The 24,096-nt window shown below is 39.5% G+C and overlaps 1 protein-coding gene across 2 annotated transcripts in view; it reads left to right on the forward strand.

The window, feature by feature from the left end:
• Nucleotides 1-24,096, forward strand: part of LOC105217216 (uncharacterized) — a 154,120-nt gene that overhangs the window by 16,088 nt on the left and 113,936 nt on the right. The window contains exons 6-10 of one of the 2 annotated variants that reach the window (XM_054225839.1): nt 3,271-4,191; nt 11,127-11,522; nt 11,633-12,732; nt 14,958-15,947; nt 23,517-24,062. In XM_054225839.1, coding sequence (XP_054081814.1) covers nt 3,271-4,191; nt 11,127-11,522; nt 11,633-12,732; nt 14,958-15,947; nt 23,517-24,062 — 3,953 coding nt within the window. The remainder of the gene's footprint in view (nt 1-3,270; nt 4,192-11,126; nt 11,523-11,632; nt 12,733-14,957; nt 15,948-23,516; nt 24,063-24,096) is intronic. The other variant, XM_054225840.1, reaches the window with a different exon arrangement.

The raw sequence follows: 24,096 nt of genomic DNA on the forward strand, positions 1-24,096 counted from the left end.
AGAAGTGTTCCCTCCATAATCCCAGTGTGCTCTGGACATCCGTTACCAGATTACCTTCTCGGTCCCTACATGATAATGCTCCGGTCTTGAAACCTTCTGTTAATCGCCTCATCTTTTCATAAAATTTTCGAGCATTACCCATGTCGGCCAGCTTTTCAAGCTTTTCATACTCACGCATTTCGGCCTCTTTCTTTTTACGTCTGCAAATGCGTCTCGCTTCCCTCTTCAGTTCTCGATATCTATCCCACCCCGAACGTGTTATGGTCGATCGCAACGTTGCGAGGTAGGCAGTCTGTTTTCTCTCCACTGCGGAACGACAATTCTCATCGTACCAACTGGTTTTTTGGCGTTGCCGGAGACCAATTGTTTCGGCTGCAGCGGTATGCAATGAGTTTGAGATGCCGTTCCACAGCTCCCTTATATCGAGATGCTGATGAGTGCTCTCAGAGAGCAGGAGTGCAAGTCGAGTAGAAAATCGTTCGGCTGTCGGTTGTGATTGCAGCTTTTCGACGTCGAACCTTCCTTGTGTTTGTTGACGGGCGTTCTTTGCTGCACAGAGGCGAGTGCGTATCTTTGCTGCTACTAGATAATGGTCCGAGTCAATGTTTGGTCCTCGGAGCGTACGCACGTCTAAAACACTGGAGACATGTCTTCCGTCTATCACAACGTGATCGATTTGGTTGCGCGTGTTTCGATCAGGGGACAGCCACGTTGCTTGATGAATTTTTTTATGCTGGAATCTGGTACTACAGACAACCATATTTCGGGCCCCAGCGAAGTCGATCAGCCTCAGGCCGTTTGGCGATGTTTCGTCATGGAGGCTGAATTTTCCGACTGTTGTGCCAAAGACACCTTCTTTACCCACCCTGGCGTTAAAATCGCCAAGCACGATTTTGACATCGTGGCGGGGGCAGCGCTCATAGGTGCGTTCTAGGCGCTCATAGAAAGCATCTTTGGTCACATCGTCCTTCTCTTCCGTTGGGGCGTGGGCGCAAATCAGCGATATGTTGAAGAACCTCGCTTTGATGCGGATTATGGCAAGACGTTCATCCACCGGGGTGAATGTCAGGACTCGGCGACGTAGTCTCTCTCCCACCACAAATCCAACACCGAATTTGCGCTCCTTTATATGGCCGCTGTAGTAGATGTCACAAGGACCCACCTTCTTCCGTCCTTGTCCCGTCCATCGCACTTCTTGGACGGCGGTGATGTCAGCCTTTAGTTGTATGAGGACATCAACCAGCTGGGCAGAGGCACCTTCCCAATTAAGAGTCCGGACATTCCAGGTGCATGCCCTCAAATCATGATCCTTAGTACGTTTGCAGGGGTCGTCATCAAAAGGGGGGTTTCTCATCCGAGGCTCGGTGTTTGTTTTCATTGGGGAGATTTTTTTATGTGGTGGGTCCCAAGCCCTACGCACAACCGCACAAGCGGGCTTCGCCTTCTCACTTTAGCTCGCCTCCAAACGGATGTCTGTTAGCTACCCAGGGGATACTTGGTCTAAAACCGGAAGTCGTGAGCTGCTTGAGTCATATGCAAAAGAATCGTTCCTGGCCACTCCCAAGTGAATGGCAATCAGAAACTTTCCTCACTTGCGTGAACTTCTACATATGACCCCATCCCCCAAGTTAGAATCAATTAGAAGAAAATAAACTGAAGCCGTGAGATTGGTCGCATATTTTTCATGTAAGTATTACCAAGAAAGGCCAATAATATGGTGTAATGACAACAGTCAGCAGTATCAAGAAATCGAATGGAAGAGGTGTGTAGCAGTTGATATGACCGACGAGAATTTCAAAGACAAGCTAAATTTGTATAGATTTTAATTTTACGGTTATAACTAAAATCAATTTTAGTCATTCTATGATTCTGCAGGAGAGAAAAATCGTGTAGACTATTGAAAATAATACTAACTAACTTAAACGAGTTGAGAACGACGTCGGAGACCAGAAATGATGTTTTTATACTCTCACAACATATTACAAAGAGAGTATAATAGTTTTTTTTTTCTCTACAACTAAAAGAGTTAGAGATAGAGTTATATACATATACAAAAGTTATCAAGGGGACGTGTAGAATTGAAATCCGGGTGTCTTTCTGGCCATCGGTCCGTGCAAGCTGTAACTTGAGTAAAAATTAAGATATCTTGGCAACACAAGAAGGTTGCTTTTGTAGAATGCCGAAATCGGACTAGTGCCACGCCCACAAAATGGTGAAAACCAAAACATAAAGTGCCATAACTAAGTTATAAATAAAGTTACAAAAGTAAAATTTGTTACAAAGGATCGAACTAGGAAGTGGTATGTATATTTGGATGTAATATTGTTGGAAAAGTAGGCGTGACCCCGCCACTACTAAGTCTTTTGTACATATATCGTAAACTACAAAGCTATATCAACCAAACTCTCTGGGGTCATTTCCTTTAGCCACTTCCTTAAGCAGTCTAAAATTTGAGGAAACCGGATTATAACCACGCCTACCTCCCATACAAAGGTTATGTTGAAAACTACTAAAAATGCTTTACTTCAGTAAGGAAAAAACACCAGAAACCTTAAATTTCATGGTAAAAAAGCGATGTACTCAAATTTCCCACTGATGAGTCAAAATATATCAGAAACTACTCGACCAATTTCAATAAAATTCGGTTTATAAAATTTCCAGGGGATTCCAATCGCATAGTTCAAAAATGGGCAAAATTTTAATTGGACTTTATGCCGAATATATGATATATAGAAAATATGGCTTATTTTTTTTTTAATAATATGGAAGATAGTGGAAGGATTAGAATAAATGGGCTCAGAGCAGACTTTTATCGAAGGAGTTCCTGTTTACCTTGGTAAACCGATTTGTAGGCGTTATAGCATGTTCGAATCTCTATACACGAAATTTTTGTGATGTGATGTTAGTCTTGATTTAAACAATATTTTGATCGCCTCCAAGGAGCTGATGAGTTTCCTTAAGCCCTTTTCGGGACCATATAATATCCATTCTATATGCAGGAAGAAGGTTTTACGGAGAACTTGCTTATAACCGAATATGTTGAATGTGTTTTCGAAGATATTTTCTCTAATGAGGTCTTTAATGAAATGCGCATTATTGAAGCAAAGAAGAAGAATCCAATCACCAAATTGCCAGAGTCATTAAAAAAATCGACGACACCCCCACTAATCGGAGCGCGTTTTAGAAAGTTTTTTTCTCCATCTCAACTCGCATACGTATTTACCAATCCACTCTCATGTGTGTGTGTATATGTTCTTTTCATCCTTGCAGTTGTGCTGCGTCGAGCGCCGAATATGCGTTTCACCGGGCGCAGCGTCAGTGAATGTGTTATTGACGAAGATGATGATGAGACGCATAGAACCGCATTGTCAACAGATTTAGTTGCCGTTGCGCATACTGATGTCGATGCCGATGATGCCATTGGAGGAGCCGTGTATACCGATGGCGTTGTTGGTGTGCTTGTCGATGTGGATGACGATGACTTTACAACACTTTCGGAAATAAATGAACCACAACAGCTTAGGGCGTCAACGGCAGTTGCGATGGTGCCGCCATCCTATGCACTTACAACAACAATTGACGTTGATAATCTGATTGATGCAATTGACGCGACAACAACAACAACAACAACGGCAACAGCAAGCAATCCCAGCTGCAGCTCTGGCAATCGCAATCGCACTAATATTGACGCTGTGCAAACAAAAATTCAAGGCATGCAACCGCAAAACGAACATCAACAGCAGCAGCAACAGCAACAACAACATCACAGCAACGAGCAGCAATCTCTCGAAAGACAGGTAGAGCCGCAAAATTTGCTTACTGCTCCCTCGCAAATTGGTGCTGTCAGCTTCGGAGGTGGTGTTGGCGGTGTTGGTGGCGATGCGGGTGGCAGCGGCAGCGGCGATGACAAATCACAACATTTGAGTGACATCGACAATGAATCCTTCAATAGCATTGATTTTGAGGCGGAAATCACCATAGCGGGCATGACGGGCGCGACGGGCACCAGTGCGGATGGTTCGCCCACAAAAAGCAATGCTGAGCTTATAACAACAACCAGCAGCATAAGCGGTGACACGGCGGCTGCTGCTGCTGCTCCGGCTGCAGCCAACGACAACGCTGTCGGCAACAAATTGAGCAGCAGCACTGACACAATTGGCTCGTTCTTTAACAATTTGATTTCGAATGCAGGTGAGCTATTTTTCTGTTGTTGTTGTTTTTTTTTTGTTTGCTCTCTCTCCCTCGGTGGAGCAGCATAAAGTAATGATGCTGCGGGCGTAAGTTGAAATGGCATAGTTCAAATTGTTGTTGTAGTTGTGTAGAATTCTACATTTGAAATATTTTTTTTCTAGTTTCTTGTTTATTTTTCCACGCATTTTCAATTGAATTGCATTTGCAACGCATGTTTGCTGTTGTTGTGAGCGCTGAAGGTTGTGCTGGAGTTTTCTATTTATTTTTCAGTTAAAATTCAACTTTTGTGTCTATTTGCATTCATTCGTTTTGTATGCATACATTCACTAAAATATTAGACTCTCGGAAACATTATTTCCTACGGTACGCTCCTTTTATGTATATTAATCGGGGCGAATTTCGATGGTTTTCAAGCATAAATCAGCCGATACTGCTGCAATTTCGCGTTCGATATTCGACTGAAGTTCATCAACCGTCGCTGGCTTGTTGGTATAGACCATAGACTCTACGTAGTCCCACAGGAAAAAGTCTAACGGTGTCAAATCAATACGTTCTTCAAACTTGGTTTTGAATAAATCGACTGTGACATTCGTGTCGCCGTCCTGTTGAAACCACATATTGTCCAAGTCCATATCATCCAATTCGGGCCAAAAATATTCGGTTATTATTGAGCGGTAGCGGGTCCCATTCACAGTAACGTGCTTGTCTTCATCATCACGGAAGAAGTACGTCCCAATGAGTACGTCCCAAAAAGTTGTTATTTTTTTCTGGATACAATAGTGACTCAGGGAGTACGTTGTTGTTGTAGCGATTATCCACCCCTGCCGAAACGGAAACGGGAGGCCCAGGAAACATGCTGTTTCGTTGGGGTCGGACCAAAGGGAAATGGGTGTTAGATGAGCTGGGTTCCTTGGACATGCAAAGAGATGATTAGTGTCATGCTGGGACTCATTGCATGCGGGACATGTTTTCTGTGTGTCAGGGTTCAATCTGGATAAGTAGGAGTTTAACCTGCTACAAGTTGCGCAAAGGTGACTCTGGATTGCTGCCTGACCAATAAAGCATATTTTGCTTATTGAAGAAGCCATCCATGAAGACCACAAATAGGACGTAGCGCTCTTAAAGGTGAGGCCACTAACTGCGAATTTCGGTAGTAAATTTTAATAATTTTTGTTGGATCGTATATTTTTCCATGATGAAATGGGAAACCTTACTGAACAGAAATTTCAAAAGAGCTGGGAAAATATGGCGTCGTTTGCTGTCTCAATCGGTCTACTTTTGTAGAGCGTCCCTTTTTATTCACATCTCAATATCAAAGAAAAAAGGAAAAACCACTAACTGTATCGGTAACAAAAAATTAACTAGGGTCTGGCCTCGAAAGTAAACTTCCCTCATCTCCTGAGAACACATTAAACATACTATTTTTCTTATATAGCTTCTTTGATACCTCATTCTCATCTAACTTCTGTATTACGACGGAGATTCATGAAGGCCCTTGAGCGCGAACATTCGGAGTTTGATATCGAACGAAATAAGGGAACGAATGCATGTTTAAGGAGGAGGTGAATATATTATTAAAAAGTGTCTATACGAAGTCATAGTTTTCACGAAGTCATGCCTAAAGAGCTAATGAAATCTCACTGGTGTTTGGAGACCTGACAAGTTGTGAACTTACGTATCTTGGTACCAAGACTTTGCGAACTATTTCGAAGCGGAAAGGCTCAAATGGTTGAAATAGATACAATTATTTTGAAGAATAGTAAAGAAATCTTCAAGTATCCATGCCGAGATTATGTTGAGTGCCTTGATGTTGTCCAGAAAATGGATGATCCTATAAGGATCTTAAGGTTTAGATACTTTTTTGGACGGTAAGCTTCAATATGATAAGACCAAGACGATCCAACAACGTTGGAATCCATTAATGTGACCCTTCGTGTTAATTGCGATGAGTTTCCTTAAATAGCAACTTTATCTCTCATCTAACTTTAATAATCCCCAAAATTGAATTTGAAACCTTGAAATTTAATGTAGTTTCATTTACCTCGAATTTTAATGATTTTAAAGTATAACGAAGACAGTGCAACACAAGCACACAGACTGTCACAAAAAGTACCCACGCGTGCGGTGTATTTACCAACGCTTCCTGACAGCTTAAGAGTCTGCACTTTGAGGCGTGTTGTGGTTTACCCAGAAAAACAAAGATATAATAGACAAACAAGCATTCCCGAAAAAAGTACGCAAGCATTAAGCATCTTACAGACACCAAGAAGGATTAGAGCGCATGAATGTGGCGCAAAAGCTCTAATTAAGCGCATGACGACGACGCGACGTGACAGCGCAGAGCGCAGGCTGACTAAAGTGGCTGGAGTCGTGAGTTCAGTATTTTTATAGTATACTGTGTTTTCGGTAAAATAAAATCGGAAAATCCGCAGACACACACGGACGCGCTTGCAAAGGAGTTTGCTTAGTGGCTTGAGCTAAGCTTGTGTCTTGTAGGCGTGCGCTTACATTTGCCACATTCGCAATGCAACTTTAATTCCGTCGCCGCTGCCGCCGCCTTGCGATTGATGGCTTTGCAGACAGATGCGCTTACATGGAGTTGGAGTTGGAGTCGTGAAACAAAAGTAACGGTACTAAGAGTTGCGAAAAATACGCTTGCCACTAACATGCGGCATCACTTAGAGCTGGAGACGATGCTGAATCGCTGCTGCTCTGCCGTTGCTTTAGTTGAAAATACTTGCAGATTCCTGTTTTCTTTTATTTTACTTTGTTTATAGGGTTGTTGTTGCTCTTTGTGTTTTGTGTTGCAACGGTATGTCGTAGTTGTAAGTAAGCAGCAAAGTGGTTAAGACAAATGGGTTACGTGATAAAATGTGGTTACTAAAATCGTATCAGTGCCGGGAAATACTTTGTGTTTTGCTGTTTGTTGTTGTTGTACAACAATTGTTTGCATGCTGTGGAGTTACTCCAACGCTTTATTGTTGTGTTTTGTTGTTGTATGTAGTTTACATGTGTGTTTTTTACTCGTCCTTAATAATCATTCAGTTTGTGCAACACAATGTTGCAAGTATTTTATTAGATGTATATATGTAAATATGTATTTGTGTTTCTAGTTTATTTATTTTACTTTTTTATTACCGTTTTTATTTAGTCTGTGTGCTTCTTTATTGTTGTTGTCACCATTAGTTTTGCCTTGTGTGTCGTCATGTTTTTGTTATTGTTTACACCAGATACAACATCATGTTTCTCATATTAGTTTACTGGTATCTGTTATCATTGTTTACCTTGTAACTTGCTTTAACTGATACTTATTTTTCGAAAAGTTTCTCGTCTCTGCTATCCTTTTCAAATTAGGTTAGGTTTACGGCTTGGAACGGGCAAAGTTTCGATATTTTGTGTATTTGTTGCAAATAAACAACTGCTGCAACAGAAAATATTACACAAAATTTTTTTGGAAGCATTACTGGGTTGTCAGTCTTTGGGTTCTCAGCCTTTCTCTAAAAACCAGTTCCTTTTTGGTTAAATAGAGTAATCTATTAGATCACCCGAATTGGTAAGGCATGTCTTAATATTAGAAACTCTCTCAGTTGGACAAAATTGAAACCAATATGGCCTAAGCTATCGAAGAATCTGGAATTAGCTTAAAAATATATTGGAGACTGCGAGGAAACTAGAGCTTTTGCGCACCATATCTGAGAAATGTCAAATTATGGTTAAAAATATATCCATAAAAGTGTAATTTTTGATTAGAGAAGCTGAAACAGTCGGTGAGAACAGATACCACAGCTTTATGGCCTATTTTGTCAGCCTTAACACCTGATGATGAATCCTCCTCTTTTCAATTCTTAAGGCAGTAGTCTGCTTTACAGGCTTCAAAAAATCGATTTTTTTGTTTTGTTTTATATCTCTTCCAAAACTATCCAAGAATATGTCTTTAAAATTTCAGAGGCCAATTCGACATATTTTCGAAGCTAGAGCAGTTTTAGTGGCCGACCGTCGAGCAGGTGCGAATGCTCAGGCAGACCTTTAAAGCGCGTTTTCTCGAGTTTTCATTTTCACTAGTGTTAGAAAACGGTGCCAAACGATAGCAAACAGAATATATGTCCGATCGAAAAAAAAACCAAAGTGATCCAGCTTCAGTATTAAATTATCTTCTATTTGAACTAAAAAAGTTGGACAAAAGTCTTATTTAAACTACTTATTTTGCAACTTAAAGTCAATTTTTTTTCTTAAAAAAGTGATTTTTTTTTCACGAAAAAATTTGGAATTTTATAACTTCTTCGGTATCTTTTTAGAAAAAAAAATTATAAAAATTAAAAAAAAAAAATTGATTCGACTGTTTCGGATGCATCGCACGACCTCCATCACTGGCACCGATTTACAAGTGCAGATTCCAGGCGCTCCAGAAAAATACTTACAACTTTGAAAAAATTGCAATATTTTTGAATAATAAATATTGTTTTTTAAGCCTTAAATATAGTACACCATCGTCTTAAAATTCCGTTTACCGCAATCATTTCCTTCCCTTTCAAAAAAGATTACTAAAATACGCTTTTTTTCGACTTCTAAAGCAGACTACTGCCTTAAACCACCAACAGAACAACTGCTTTCGATCACCATCTCAACATTGGTTTCTCCCGATGGTCTTATCTTTGTCTAATTCTAATAGGGAAACATATATTTAAACAATCGCCATAGCCAGTTCAAGAAAAGCAGAAGCTTAAGGTTCTTAGATCCTATTAAGCTATCATAACTTGTTGTTGTTCATCTTTGTTTCTTCAATATGTTTTGAGGAACGTTGTTGAAGGGTTATTACTTGATCGGAAGGAAATCTACATAGTTCCAGTTACGTAACATAGATCTCTACTGGCCTTGAAACTTTTCATCAGTTCGTATTCTACAGTTATATTATTTTTGTCTACTTTCTACAGATAATAAAGGATCTTTTATGAAATATGTTTTTATTTTTTTTTCTTAATACTCGTACTATATTAATGGTATTCCTTCAACAAAAAAAAAAAAATAGAAAACTTTTTATTTATCAACAAATTTCTGCGTTTCTTTCCAAACTTTAAACTCAAATGCATTGACACAGCTGCCATCAGGCCTTGTCATGTCCTTCCCGTTAGATCGCTCGCTAATTGCCAAATAACGATGCTTGTCGTTCGTAACTCTGCACTTGATGGGGGAAACGGATATCAGCGCTGTTGGTTTGCTTTTAAAAGTTAGTTAAAAGTCAGCGAATTTGTCAATGCTTGAGTGTGTCCAAAGTTATCCTAGTTAGATGTGTTAGCGGCGCATTTCCGCTCTTAACTACGCGCTTAACTTGCAACTTTTGCCAGCCATCAAAGCAACTAAACTATTGTGTTGCTGTGCTTATTCTACATTTTTTTTTTTGCCTCTGGCAAGTTTACGAAAATCTGTTCGTCACTAAAATAGTTTGGTCTAAGAAAATATAAAGTAAAAAAGTTGTGTGGCAACATGCCTTTCTGTACTCTCTACTTTTGTGTGGAGAGAGAGGGGAGTATGAGTACAACTAATGTGTACATATACGCGAGATTTTTAACAGCACAACTAATGTGGTAAATATATTTGATGGTACTGGTGGCGATACCCAACGGAAAAATGCTTTATGATTTGTCTACATATTTTTTGTTTAGACTATAGACTATAACCATCTGCCTACTCTAAGGATTCGAAAAGTAAAATTAGTATAATTTTTCTGCTATATGATTATTCTTAAATTATTGTAGTCTTATATTAATCAAAAAATACTATGTAGTTCACTAGATCACATATTTAAGAAATCGGATACACCCAAATCTCATTCCAAAGACTTTTCTTGTGCTATGTGACAATCCTTGTTTTCTGCTTTCTTTTCGTTACAAATATGTTTATAATAACTATATTTTACTTCTTACTTGATTGTTGCCATACTAGAACTGTTAATTTTACTTGTTCCAGTTTTCATTTTGTTCCACTTCTACCATTCCACTCATTCCTTTGCATCAATTTACATAATTTATACATATTACATCTCACAATATTTAATTTTTGAATGTTTCATTCCATTTCGTTCCACTATGTTCTATTCCATTTCGTTCCTTTATGCAAAAGCGATTGAAAATATATTTTTCTGCGCTTTTAGTCACTAATTGTATACAGTTCTTATTAAAATCCTTGCACGAATACCAATTTAGTGCATTTTGTTTCATTCCCTTTCGTTCCTTTATATAAAAATATTTAAGATATCCCTTTATTTACTTTTAATCATTATATGTATATTCTCTTCATTCAAAATTCATACTGTTTCATTCGATATAATGATTCGTATTTTCCATAAATATCAAATATTATCGCTTACTGGGTATAATCACTATCACTCACATCCCGTTGTATTACCACATTTTACTCGTTCTTTGAGTGCATTCATCAGCATCCGTAATGTTGCAATATGTTTAGCGGTTGCATGCTACTTGGTCATTGGTCAAACCACACAAACTTTTGAAGCATGCAGCAACTCATTTATAGGGCCGCACAAAACATGGATCTGGGCAATAATGCAGTAAGCGAACTATCTTCACGAATATACAAACACATATGAGTACACATATACACATTTCATTCAAACTTTCAAAGTTACATGCATTTTCATACAACCTAACCTCACTTTTGGTTGCAAGTAGTCCAGAAGTATGTGCGAAATTACAAGTTTTAGTTTAAGTGTGTGCTCACTCGTTAATTTGCAGTGTAAAAGTACATTAAAACTTTTTCAAATTGCTTTTCCGAAAAATTCACGACTTTTGATACATTCTCATTTTCGTTTGTCTTTTATTTTTATTATGTGTGCTTTTGGTCTGCCGTACGTACGACGATTTGCTGCAAACACAAATCATTTAATTTGCTACTTTTCTTTTGTTGTCTCATCCTTTTAGCTTCCGAATCGATGAGCAAACTGTTTCGCCCGTCTTCAGCTGTACGTGCCACGCCTACCAAAAGCGCGCCACCCACCGCAAGCGATAAGTTCGATGTAGCCTCAACTGCATCGGCGGCGCCCAGCACGGCCCCTGCGGATAGTATTTCATTGATATCGGTAGCAAGTAGCGGTAATAAAGCGCTGGATTCGGGTAATTCTGCCGCAGCGGATCCGCAATCTGACTCCGTGCATACATATACACACTCGATTGCCAGTTCCTCTTTGGGCATGCATGACGACACGGTGTCCACGGCATTGTTGGTAGATACCAGTTTGCAAAGCGCGACTGAATATGACACTGAGCGGACGGCTGCACAGACTGATACTATGGGAAGAGAGCGACGCGTACCGAATGGTAGGTTAAATGTTTGATTTCGTTTTTTTTTAGTTACCTGTACCAGAAAAACACATATTTTTGGAGATTGTTAACCTTGCTGCATCCCCTACGTCATTCCTTTCCACCAGCAAATCCCTTCTTGAACGACAAAACGTTGGTGGAACAGTCCGCTTCGGGTCTATCATCGCTGCTCACCTTAAAAATCGGCACTCCCTTCGAACAATCGCTCGTACGCTACACGGCGCGTTTGATAGCCGCGCGTTTCTTGCTTACCGGCCAAGCAAGCGTTTTGCTGAATGACACGCAAATACGCATCTCCATCAAGAGCCTTTCGCTGTCGGTGCTGGCGCATTGTGTGCGCTTCGACCCAGAAGTGTTGCAACTGCCGTTGGAGATCAGCGCGCGTGAGTTGCTAGCTGTGAGCAAGCGGTCGCCCGTGCTCGGCGCCACGGCGACTATACCAAGTTCGTCGAAAAGCTCAAGCGCCAGCGCCAGTCCGCAAAGCGACGACAATGTCAGCGGCAGCAGCTCGAATTTGGGTAAAGATTATGAGCACTTGGATGCTGTGGACTTCATTAAGAGCGGCGGCGCCCAAGCCACGTTGACAACAGCCGCGGTGCTTAATGATTTGCCCGCTGAATTGCAACTGCTCGAAATCAAAGACGATCATTTCGGCAAAAGTACATGTGATTATTTTTTGCATTCCACAACGGAGCTCAGCAAGAGTGCCGATCCGGTGCTGATGTCACAACAAATGCGTGTCGGGTCCAGCAAACCCGCTGCGCAACTCGCGCAGCAATCCTTATCGAAATCGGAAATTATTGCCTCGAAAAAATCGCAGAAACAGCAACCGCAGCGCGCGTCAAATCAGTCGCACTCCTCGCCTTATCGCGTCACCGAATCCGCGGAGGATGCGCCACCACAAATGCTGCCGCCGCGTCCGCCTAAGCGCACGAAATCGCAGCGCAAATCGATTGCCGCCGCTACAGCCACAGTCACTGCGCTGATGCAAATTGATGAGCATATTAGCAGACGGCCTGCACCAGACGCGCCTACACAACAACACCAACAACTGACAGATGTGCTGCTCTACTATAATCACAGCGATCCGATGCTGCGCGGTGGCGTTCAGCAAATTATTGGTGGATTTCTGCAAGCGATGGACGTAAAGGATTTGCGCGTTAGCTTAAAGTTGAATGTGCAACATCTATTGGCGATGCTTGTGAAGGTGAGTGGATAATGAAAGTGTTGAAGCTGAATCTTTCTTTTATTATTATTGTAGTCGTTATGTACATATTTCTAGATGAGTTCAAGTGTTTCCTTGTTAGTATGAGAACAGATCGATTGAATCTCAAGGTTGATACTGTTTTGACACTCTTTTTCCTTGAAAAATGCTCAACAGCTTAGTAAAAATTACCACTGCAGAGCAGAGAGAAGGTGGTAAAAAGGAACAGTTTCATATTTATACTGTCCATTTTGTTACGTATCATTTTCGATCTCATGCCATAACTTTCATTCCACTCCTTTTGCATCAATTTGCTTCATTTGGATATGTTTTACTTCATAACACTTAATTGTTGCATTTTCATTCCATTTCGTTCCACTATATTCTATTCCATTTTGTTACTTTATGTAAAAACGAATGAAGATAAATTTTTCGGTCTTTTTGGTCACTAATTGTATATAGTTTTCATTCAAATTCCAATTCGTTTTATCATGTTTCATTCCATGTCGTTCCTTTATATAAAAATTAAATAAGAAGATGGGAAAAAAGAACAGTTATGAGATAAAGAACAGTATGGCGAACCTATTGTCCTGTTTATAAGTAAAAGTAAATCTACAATTTGTAGTTAATATAAGAATATATCTAGTACTTTAATTAAAGATTAATGGGGACCTAAAAGATAATGTGGACCATATAATTGTGGCTTAATGAACATCAACATGATCAATTTGGTTACGCGTGTTTCGATCAGGAGACAGCCATGTTGCTTGATGAATTTTCTTGTGCTACAGACGATCATATTTTGGGCCCCAGGGAAATCGATCAGCCTCGGGCCAGTTGGCGATGTTTCGTCACGGATGCTGAATATTCCGACTGTTGTACCAAAGACTTCCTCTTTACCCACCCTAGCGTTGAAATCGCCAAGCACGATTTTGATATCGTGGTGGTGGCAGTGATCGTAGGTGCGTTCTAGGCGCTCATTGAAAGTATCTTTGGTCACATCTTCCTTCTCATCCGTTGGAGCGTGGGCCAAAAAAGGCGATGTGTTGAAGAACCTCGCTTTTATGCGGATTGTTTCTAGACGTTCATCCACCACAAACTCAACACTAAATTTGCGTTTCTTTATATGGCCGCTGTAGTAGATGTCACACCCACCTTTTCCGTCCTTGTCCCGTCCATCGCACCTCTTGGATGACGGTGATATCAGCCTTAAGACGTATGAGGACATCAACCAGCTGGGCGGAGGCACCTTCCCAATTAAGGATCCGGACATTCCAGGTGCATGTCCTTTAATCATGATCTTTAAAAGGTTTGCAACCAACCGCAGAAGCGGGTTCGCCTTCTCACTTTAGATCACCTCCAAATGGCTGTTTGTTGGCTACCCAGAGAATACTTGGTCTAAAATCGGAAGTCATGAACTGCTTGAACCATGTGGAGAAGAATCGTTTCTGGCCACTCCCAAGTGAATGACAATCAAAAACTTTCCTCACTTACTACTACACATGATCCCATCCTCCACGAAAAGATGAATTAGTTTATAAAAATTACCGAAGAAGGGCTTAGTATCGTCTGGGAGCTCATTCCATGCCTGGCAGGTGGAGAAATTGAATTGTTTGATTAGCGATGTGACATTGTTCGCCGTCTTCTTGAAGTTTGGGCCGCTCAGTACCTAAGGGCAGCTCTTAATTCGAATTTCACCATAGTTTCAGTGTGATTTTACATAGAGATATTGAACTTAATGAAAGAGAGATATTGAACTTTGACGATATTATTTGAATATCACAACAGTATAATTTTCCTTAGAATATAATTGATACTATTTTCAAGTCTCAAGATGAGTTCCATGCGCAAAAAGTTCAATTTCCTTTGCTATCTTCGAACGCTCCTCTTCTCAATTATTTATAACTTATTACGCTCTCAATAAAGTAAAATGCAATGAAAAAAGGAAACTAAACTGCCAGTTAAGTTGTCGAAAGTATTTCGTATTTGTTTGGATTTGCAAACATTTGCAAATGCTTATCCGCTTGAAGTTTTCGCTCGCTCGCTCGCCTGCCTGCCTTCCAGGCAGCTGGCCTTTTTCAATTTCCTTGAGGCTTGGGCCCATTAGGATTGCGTAGCGGCCGCGTGCATGCATTGTGTGCGCAGTAACGCTAACAAGGCGAACAATAAAAGCAAATTCTTTTAATATCAGCCAAACTCAGCTTATTTTGATTTCTTCTTCGTTGCAGGGTCTGCAGGACGACATACACACGGTGGTCATACAGGCGTTGAATGCATTCGAGAAGATATTTCCGTATGTGGTGTCCAAATATTTGATGTTGCCGGCAGCGCATCATCAGCAAAAGCAACAAAATCGACTACAACAGCAACAACAACAAACGCATGCCGACAGCACTCCAAGTACGGTTAAAGCAGCGTCAGCAGCTGAAGCAGTTGATAAGAGTGGCAGGAAATGCCATGCTAATGCCGCTGGCCAAGTGCCACAACAACAACAGCAACAGCAGCAGCAGCAGTACACTAACGATGCAACAAAGTGTAGCTTTCGCACACACGTTAGCTGCAAATCGCCAGCAACAACTACTAAGACATGTCCTCGAACGCTTTTCAACGATAATGATGCGCTTATAGCTGCACTTTTGAATGATTTTCAATTGCAATCGAAATCGAATCGTAACGGCAACGACAACACCAACAACACCAACGACCAGAACGTCGTCCATACAAATGATACTGGCACTCAGCCGCAGACGTCAGCTCTGGCAGCCGGCAATACAACTGATGCACATGCACTGCCACATCCGCATCCGCTGGCCGCTGCCTTTCGCATTTCACCGAAATTGCTGTTGAGCAAACTTCGTCTATGTCATTACAACAAATATTGGTTAGTTCAAAATAAATACGCCGAAGTTATTTCGAATTTAAATTATGCTGCCTTACATGCGGCATGCAACGATTGCCATGGCTACTGTTGTGGCACAGCGATTGGCTGTGCATGTGACATTGACGGCGGCGGCGGCGGCGGTGGTGCTGAAGTGCTGCAAGACGCCGCCACCGACCCTGTCAGTTGTCAGTGCTGTGACGTCTTCGTTACTGATAACAATACCGTTAATGCCACATTGCCCGGCGGTGATGGTGCAAATGCCACCAAGGATGCTGCGTATGCGTGCGGTGCGGATATGTCATACAAGGATTTGGATGATAGTGTCTGCATTTACGAGGTAAGCCAATGTCCCTTTCAACCACTTAGCATTGCAGAGTTGCGCATTTATTTCGAATTTAGCTTTATTGCGTTCTTAGTTGGGCGCATACACATACATATGTCTTTTGTAAAGGCGTTCATTTGTTGTAGTTTTTGTGCACTTTGGCTTGCATTCTTTCGCTTGTAAGCAGTTTCCTGGCCAAAAGCTTCTCATATATGGCTATATGAAGTGTTCCAGGAAATAATATGCTTTGAAATTATTACGAAAAATTAAAAAAAGCTTTATAAATAGATAATCCGTGGCCGGATCGAAGTTTTTTTTCTTTTTTTCTTCAAAAATAACAAAATGGCGTCCTTAAGAATTTTTTTTCTAGATTTTTGTGAAAAAATCTACAGTAAATTGGTCTTAAAAAATCGAGATTTTTGAAAAAAGGTTCGATCCGTCCCAGGATATTTTTGTATTAAAGGGGGGTGAGGTTTGTTTCGTCGAAAAAAGACCTTTTTTCATGAATTTTTTTTAGAAAAAATTATTGCTGTAGATTTATTTTACTTATTATTATATGAAAGTACAACATTTGAAGGATACTTAAAAAAAGTTTTATCTAAAAAAATAGCGAGGAATAACGGATTTATCGTCGATCTCTGCAGGCACCTCGAAAAGAATTTTTTTGCGGTGACCAGCCTACAGCATCATGCTGTAAAGGCATCAAAATCAAAATGCTTTCTTTAGTTTATTAGTTTATCTTTCAATTGACGTCGAGTTTTTTTTAATCTTTAAATTTTTGGTACCATTTTCAAGCCGAAATGACGATTTTAGTCGAAAAAATCGAATTATTTGTTATTGTAAAATTGTTAGTAATTAAAATTCGACGTCATCGGGAGCTATATATATGTAGAATATTTGTTCAAAATTTCAAAACGATCGATGCAGTAGTTTATTCTGTAGGCTGGTCACCGACTTTAAAAATGACATAATGGGGAAAATGGATTCAGAGTTTTGTACTCTCAGCGCAGATAGCAGGAGGTACCGTTATTCAACCTGCTGTAACTTCGATAGTTTTTCTCCGAATGACCTAAAACTTTAACACAATATTCTTGAGATGTTGATGGTTCAGAAAAAAAATGAAAAAAAAAGTTGTCAAACCTTACCCCCCTCAAATAAGAAATTTTATTTGTAGAAATTAAATTAATTAAATTCGTAGAAATTTCATTAAAGTCTACTGAGCGGTTTTCGATTTACAGTTTTTACACCAGTTCAAAAAACATAGTTTTGAGAAAAACGCCTTTAAAGTTTCACACTACCGTGTTGGAGTGTTGGAGCCCTCTTTGCTATTTGACGAATAACTCGAAAAGTTATTATCGGATAAACTTCACATTTTCGGAGAATATTTTCAAAATATTACACTTAACATGAATGCAAAAATTTTTAAAAATAAATTTTTTGAAAATCCTGGGGTAGTCCCTTAATTGGATTGTTTTTAATCGAATAATAATGTACCGATAATTTATCATCGAAATTTAATCTATCGATAAATAGCCAACGAGTTATCGGTATTAAGTAAGTATCGATAATTAAGTACCGAAAACATTGTTAAAATAATAAAATCAAATCAATCATCATCATCAAATCAATAAATTTAATCAATTTAAGCCGTTTAACAAACATATTTTTTCCAAATCATAAAATAAAGTCAAATATGCATATCGATAAAATAAATTGACGAGCAAAATAAATAGACTTATTAATCTTCGTAATTATCGATTTTTTTTAAAGGCAGCACCTATCGAAATTTTTAATCGATATCAAAAACGATGGCTGTTGTTATTGCAGATTATAGTAAATTTTAAATACAGTTGAACTTCCCTAACTCGAAGCACCATAATCCACAAAAAAACTTCGAGTTAGAGAGACTACCGAGTTACAGAAGGAAATTTGTATGAAATTTAACTTCTATAGCCAATTCAAGATTTCGAGTTATGGAGAACTTCGAGTTTTAGAAGTTCGAGTTATGGAAGTTCAACTGTATCTAAAATCAGGTGACAATGTCATCAAGTTTTTTTAATATAAAATTAATAATCAAAATGATGGCAACCCTGTTTTTGTTAATACTTAAATTCAAGCATTTCAAATTTTTATCTCGAACTTACTAATAATGTTTCAAGCTATTTTTCATATTGAGAGATTTTATTGAATTCTGGTGGCAACTCCATGATTATATTAGTGTTATAAACACATCACATATTTTATTTCTATTTGGCAAGCTTTTACATTTTTTAAAAATCCTGGTTTCTCTAAATTTATATTTAACTATTCAATTACAATTTTAATAATTTTGTGCTAATATTCACCCATCTGAAAAACAATTATTTTTACAAATTGTCGTCCCTTAGTATTTAAATATTTTGTTCTCGTGAGATGATTGCTGCTTCTTCAACTTTTTTAAATTCCCAGAGTGGATGTGAACAGGCTTTCATTTCCTGCACTGCTCCGCCATTTCATTCAGTTAGTTGCTGCATGCCAATTTCGCCTCATTCAAATTGCACTACAATTTCGTGATTTTTTCACTGTTTTTTTTTCACTTTTCAAATTCTTCTTATCCCCAATCAAGCGGCTACGCGCCCACGCCATGCATATGTAATATGTAATTTCCGCTCTCACTTAGCCGATGCAATTTGTTGAAGGATAATACAATAATTTCTGCCTGATGACTACACTCGAATTCTTAAAATAGACTTTTAAGCCTACTATATGCAGCATGCATAAACGCAGAGTGCGAAAGAGACCCAAAAAAATAATAATAAAGGGTGCAAAAGTGCAAGAGAAAATCGCTTATGCACTTTAAACTTTTTACGTGCGCCGCGACGCCCAGCACATGTTGACATGCATTGCATGTGTTTATGTATGTGTATATGTGTGTGTGTTGTGCTCGCTTTGCGCTGGTTTCGTTTCCGCTTTCATTTTTGTGAAATTCTCTAAACGGAAATGTGTCAAAAATGGCATGGAGCATAGTAATGATGTTACTCATACGCACCCGCGCACCAACCGACTCCCTACACAGAGTGTTCTCATAACTATCGCACATGTGTGCCAAAGGCAGCGGCTGTGTAGCTGTTCGGCAAGTGCATGTGCATGTGTGTGTGTCAAAGTGCACATAACGCCAGCAGTCCGTTATTAACGGGTTGTTCCATGCTGCGCTGTACGCTCTTCCGCGTCTTCACATACGTAGCTTGTATGTTTGTACATATGTAGCGTTATCTCCATTCTTGTTTTTTTATTTTCTTTTTTTTTTGTGGAATTTTCCATCACTCTGCCGTTTAGTCAATTTCTACAGCCCGAATCCTTGGGCTTAGGCGGCGTTTTGCTTCCAGCGCCGCTTTTAAGTTGGCTGCCTTCGTGCTCATATTAAGCGCTGCAACTATTGCTTAACATGCATTTGTGTGTGTGTGTGTGCTAAGATAAACGCCTGCATATTTGCTTTAGTTACTTCCTCGTTGTTATTGCTCATAATGGTCGAACAAATTTGGCTCATTTTGGGCTACTTTGTCTGCATGAAAGCATCGTGAAAGCGCCGTAAATAAGTTTTCACATTGATTGCAATTACATAATTCTTCAAAAACCAGGAAAAGAGAAATTATATTAGTAAAATTACGTAGGTACTGCAAATAAGGAAAGGATAACTTCTCTGTTTATGTAGAAGATCTCACTTGGACTGTTATGCACACTGTCCTTTGTGGTACTAAAAAACTCTTAATGGATCAGAAAGACCCTCACGATAGCCAATTTGCTAGGTTCGCCCAAGTGCTTCAACCTCAGACTGAAAAATTGTGGGGATTGGGGATGGAAATGCTTAGATGATTCCACCTCGCCTTCCTCCAAACAGCTTTGGCAACTTGATTCTGCCAGGATCCATATTCCCACCGCATGTGTACCTATCGGACAATGTCCAGTAAGAATACCAATGATAGCGCCGAGATGGACATTGCTAAGAGAAAGCAGCTCGAAGGACATTTTATTCGCCATAGCGGGCCAAAAGGACCTGGCAAAATCACAGATACTGATTATTGTCCAGCACTTGGCGAGCTCATGCGATGTCTGTAAGTCCAGCGCTCGTGTGCAAGTGGACCATGGACTGCCAATACGCTCCCATACCCTATATTGCAAGCTTGTCCGCTTTGCAGTTTCCAACGGTTCCGCAGTGATCGGGTACCCACACAAGTTGAATAGCAAAGTAGCTAGAGGCTATTGATAAGGAAGTTAAGCACTCTTTAATTAGCCTGGAGCGCACTGTCATCGATGTCAATGCTAGTATTGCCGCTCGGAGTGAATATAGACATCTCTAAATGAGGACATACTACGGAGCAGTGTGTCTATTTCTACCTCGATTGCAGCCACCTCTGCCTGGAAGACACTGTTATGGTCTGTTGTCTAAAGCGGGTGGCGATTGAGACCTTCCGACAGAAGACTTTCCAACCCTTTCCACAAAGGGGATGCAAGCGAACTGTCGAAAATAAGGAAAATACTTTATAAAAATCTGCTTCAGGGCTGAATTTTTCTCAATTTTTTCAAGTCATTTACCAAAGCTTACAAATCGAGTGACATTTTTATTCTCTACATCTTTATCTTTTGGTATTGAGAAGTTGTTGTCCTGGGTACAAGTGAACTCTAGATCACATCGACCGATACATATTTTTTTATACTCTCGCAACAAAGTTGCTACGAGAGTATTATAGTTTTGTTCACATAACGGTTGTTTGTAACACCTAAAACTAAAAGAGTTAGATATAGAGTCATATATACCAAAGTGATCAGGGTGACGAGTAGATTTGAAATCCGGATGTCTGTCCGTCTGTCCGTCTGTGCAAGCTGTAACTTGAGTAAAAATTAAGATATCTTGACGAAACTTGGCACAAATATTCCTTGGCACCATAAGAAGATCAAGTTCAATCAAATGGGCAGAATCGGACCATTGCCACGCCCACAAAATGGCGAAAACAAAAAACACATAAAGTGTCATAACTAAGTCATAAATGAAGATATAAAAGTAAAATTTGGAATAAAGGATCGCACTAAGAGGGGGCATATTTGGATGTAATATTTTTGGGGAAGTGGGCGTGGCCCCGCCCACAAATCGGTTATTTGTATTTAACTCGCAAACTAATAAAGCTATATAAACCAAACTTTCTGCAGTCGGTTCTCTTACATACCCTACCACACACCATGAAAATAGTAGAAATCGGATAATAACCACGCCCACCTCCCATACAAAGGTTAGATTGAAAATTACTGAAAGTGGTATAACTAACTAACGAAAAACGTCAGAAACACTAAATTTTGCAGAAGAAATAGCAGAAGGGAGCTGTACTCAGATTTTTTTACAAAATGGAAAATGGGCGTGGCATCGCCTACTTATGGGTCAAAAACCATATCTCAGGAACTACTCGACCGATTCGAATGAAATTCGGTATATCATATTTTTTGATAACACGGTCAAAAAATGGGCGAAATCGGTTCACAACCACTACTACTTTCCTTATAACTCAATTTTTAATTCCATCTTATTCCTTCACTTTATAATGTAAACATAAGGAACCAATGAAGATAACGGAATAAAACTTTACACAATTAGTGCATATCATCTCTGGCTTCACTTGTGAAAAAATTGTCGAAAACGGACCATAACTTTTCGAGGCCCCAGATGTCGAACATGTTGAACTCAGCGCCTAAGGATAAATTTTAACAGAAAATATGGGTAAATCTCTCAGATATCTCAATTTAATTCAGAGGAAATTGTTTTCTTCTAATAGTGTGTCCCAGTTCCAAAAATTATTAAAATCGGGTCATAACATTTCCATATACCTCATTGTAGGTTTTTCAAAAGTATCTTCTCCTAGCTCCCATATACCTAATTATAGGTTTTTCAAAAATACGGTGAGCTTTATTCCGCATATATGTATTGGTTAAATTTCTTCAATAAATTGCGAGAGTATAAAATGTTCGGTTGCACCCGAACTTAGCCTTTCCTTACTTGTTATTAAATAAACTTCTTCGAAAATCGGCACACAAACTATTTTTGGGCAAATTGGGTTTCCAATGACTCTTTCTATTTCTACTTCAGATCTACTTGGTTGACATTTATCTAGTATTCATTGACGATTTTCGGTTTGTTTTCCAACTGCGATAGCCGAATCAATCCTATGCTTATGAACTGTGTCGCTAAAACGCCGAAGAAACTGAATCAAATCTGGCTCCATTAGAGTAATATTTGGTTTTAGTCTAAAATTTCATACAATTAATATTTTAATATTTTTTTATTGAATTTCAATGATCAAATGTATGTGTCTTTACTAAAATATAAATGCGCCTACATGTAGGCAACAATTTTATATAAGACTTCGCTATATCAACCGTGTGAATAAAAATTATTAATAATTAATTATAAAAGTCCTTTTGTCGAATCCAAAGATTTCGATTTTGGAAGCTAACTTCGAAAACCGTAGATACAATGTTTTTTACTTATGACTCAATCTATCAATATATCCAGAAATAAAGTCGATTTTTATCGAATAGTGTAATGGATAACGTTGGGTTGGGAAACTCTCTAGTCCAAACTAATGTAATTTGAATACAACAACGATAATAAAAATTTTATAAATTTTTAATAAGACAGTCTTTAAGGTAATTCTGCAACTGCTTTTAAAACTTTTGTAATTTGTCAAATATACAATTTGAAGTCAATTTAAGTCTATTTAAAAGCGGCATTTACATATATACATCTGCAAACAACTTCCCATACAAATAAGTGTGTTTTTGCACTTAAGTATGCTTCCGCAACCTCGCAAGGCCTTTGCCATTTCTGCCGCTTGAACGACGAGCTACCACTGCTCATAAGTTATCAGTTCACCTAAATAACGTATTACATGCTCTCGCGCACACACACACATACACGAAATCCTTATGCCTGTACATACATGTGTGTGGATGTATGACGTCCACAAGGACATCGCACGCACGCAACGTATTCATGTCAGTCGCAACCTGATTTTCGTGTGCATTCGCCTCGTTTTTCCGCGTTTGTGCTTCATTTGAGCGCCGGTTTTTGTGGATGCGTGGGGGATGAAGCAGGCAGGGTAGGCGTTTTAGGTCGCTTTACTAAAAATTTTCATTTTCCGCATTTACTTGTTTTTCAATTTGCCACACTACTCATACAAGGGCACATATGAGATTACAAATCTACATTTCTTGTTTATATATGTGTGTGTGCGTGTGCTGTACGTGTTCTCATTAAATGAAGTGACTTTCAGGCCTTCTACTTGGCCTTTTTTGAATGCTTACAGTGAGTGTAGGAAAAACATTTCGAGAATGCAGTCTTGAAGTTTTCACTCACAGCCCCTGACGACCTCGCGAGACCCCCTCGCTACTCTTCATTTACAACATGTTAATCTTCTGTCATTTTGTATTTCTTCACTGTGTTCATATTGATTTCTTACTACGTTTCTGCTCTACTTATCTACTGCATTATTTATCTACGTCATACCGTTATTTTTTATACTCATCACATCGCTTCTTTTTCGCCCACTCTCTTTGCAGTCACAATTTTTGGATGAACTTTTGCAATTGATCGGCAACGATGATTTCCGTGTCAGAGAAAACGCGGCACTTTGCCTCTGCCGCTTCATCATACAAAATGCAAAACGCAAGCAACAACAACAACAAGAGCTACAACAACAGAATGACAGCGAAATATTCACCTCGTCCAATAAAAGTGGAAATTCGGGTGTTGCGCCTTTCGGTTTCGCCGCGAGCGCGGCTGCTGCTGCAATTGGCGACGACAAATCGCTCTCGCCGGCCACCTATGAAACTAATTTCAATTTGCTGTGGGACTTTTTCGACTATCGTCTGTTTAGCGGTCTGCCATTGGCGTTACGTAATTTATTCAGAGCCACGTCATCGCCAGCATTGCCGTCGACGACAACTGCCACAGAAGTCACAACAGCGGCCTCATCGCTCGATGTTAACGGTGATTTTTCAATTGCGCTGCCGCAACGTCATCGCGCGGAAGAGGAGCGTTTGTTGGCGAAAGTTTTGTATCGCATGACAAATAAACTGATGGAGCTCGAGGATAAAAATGCACAGGTGAGTTCCTGGATTTGATGGCTGACAGTTGCCC

This window comes from Zeugodacus cucurbitae, chromosome 2, assembly GCF_028554725.1.
Source record: "Zeugodacus cucurbitae isolate PBARC_wt_2022May chromosome 2, idZeuCucr1.2, whole genome shotgun sequence".
NCBI lineage: Eukaryota > Metazoa > Arthropoda > Insecta > Diptera > Tephritidae > Zeugodacus > Zeugodacus cucurbitae.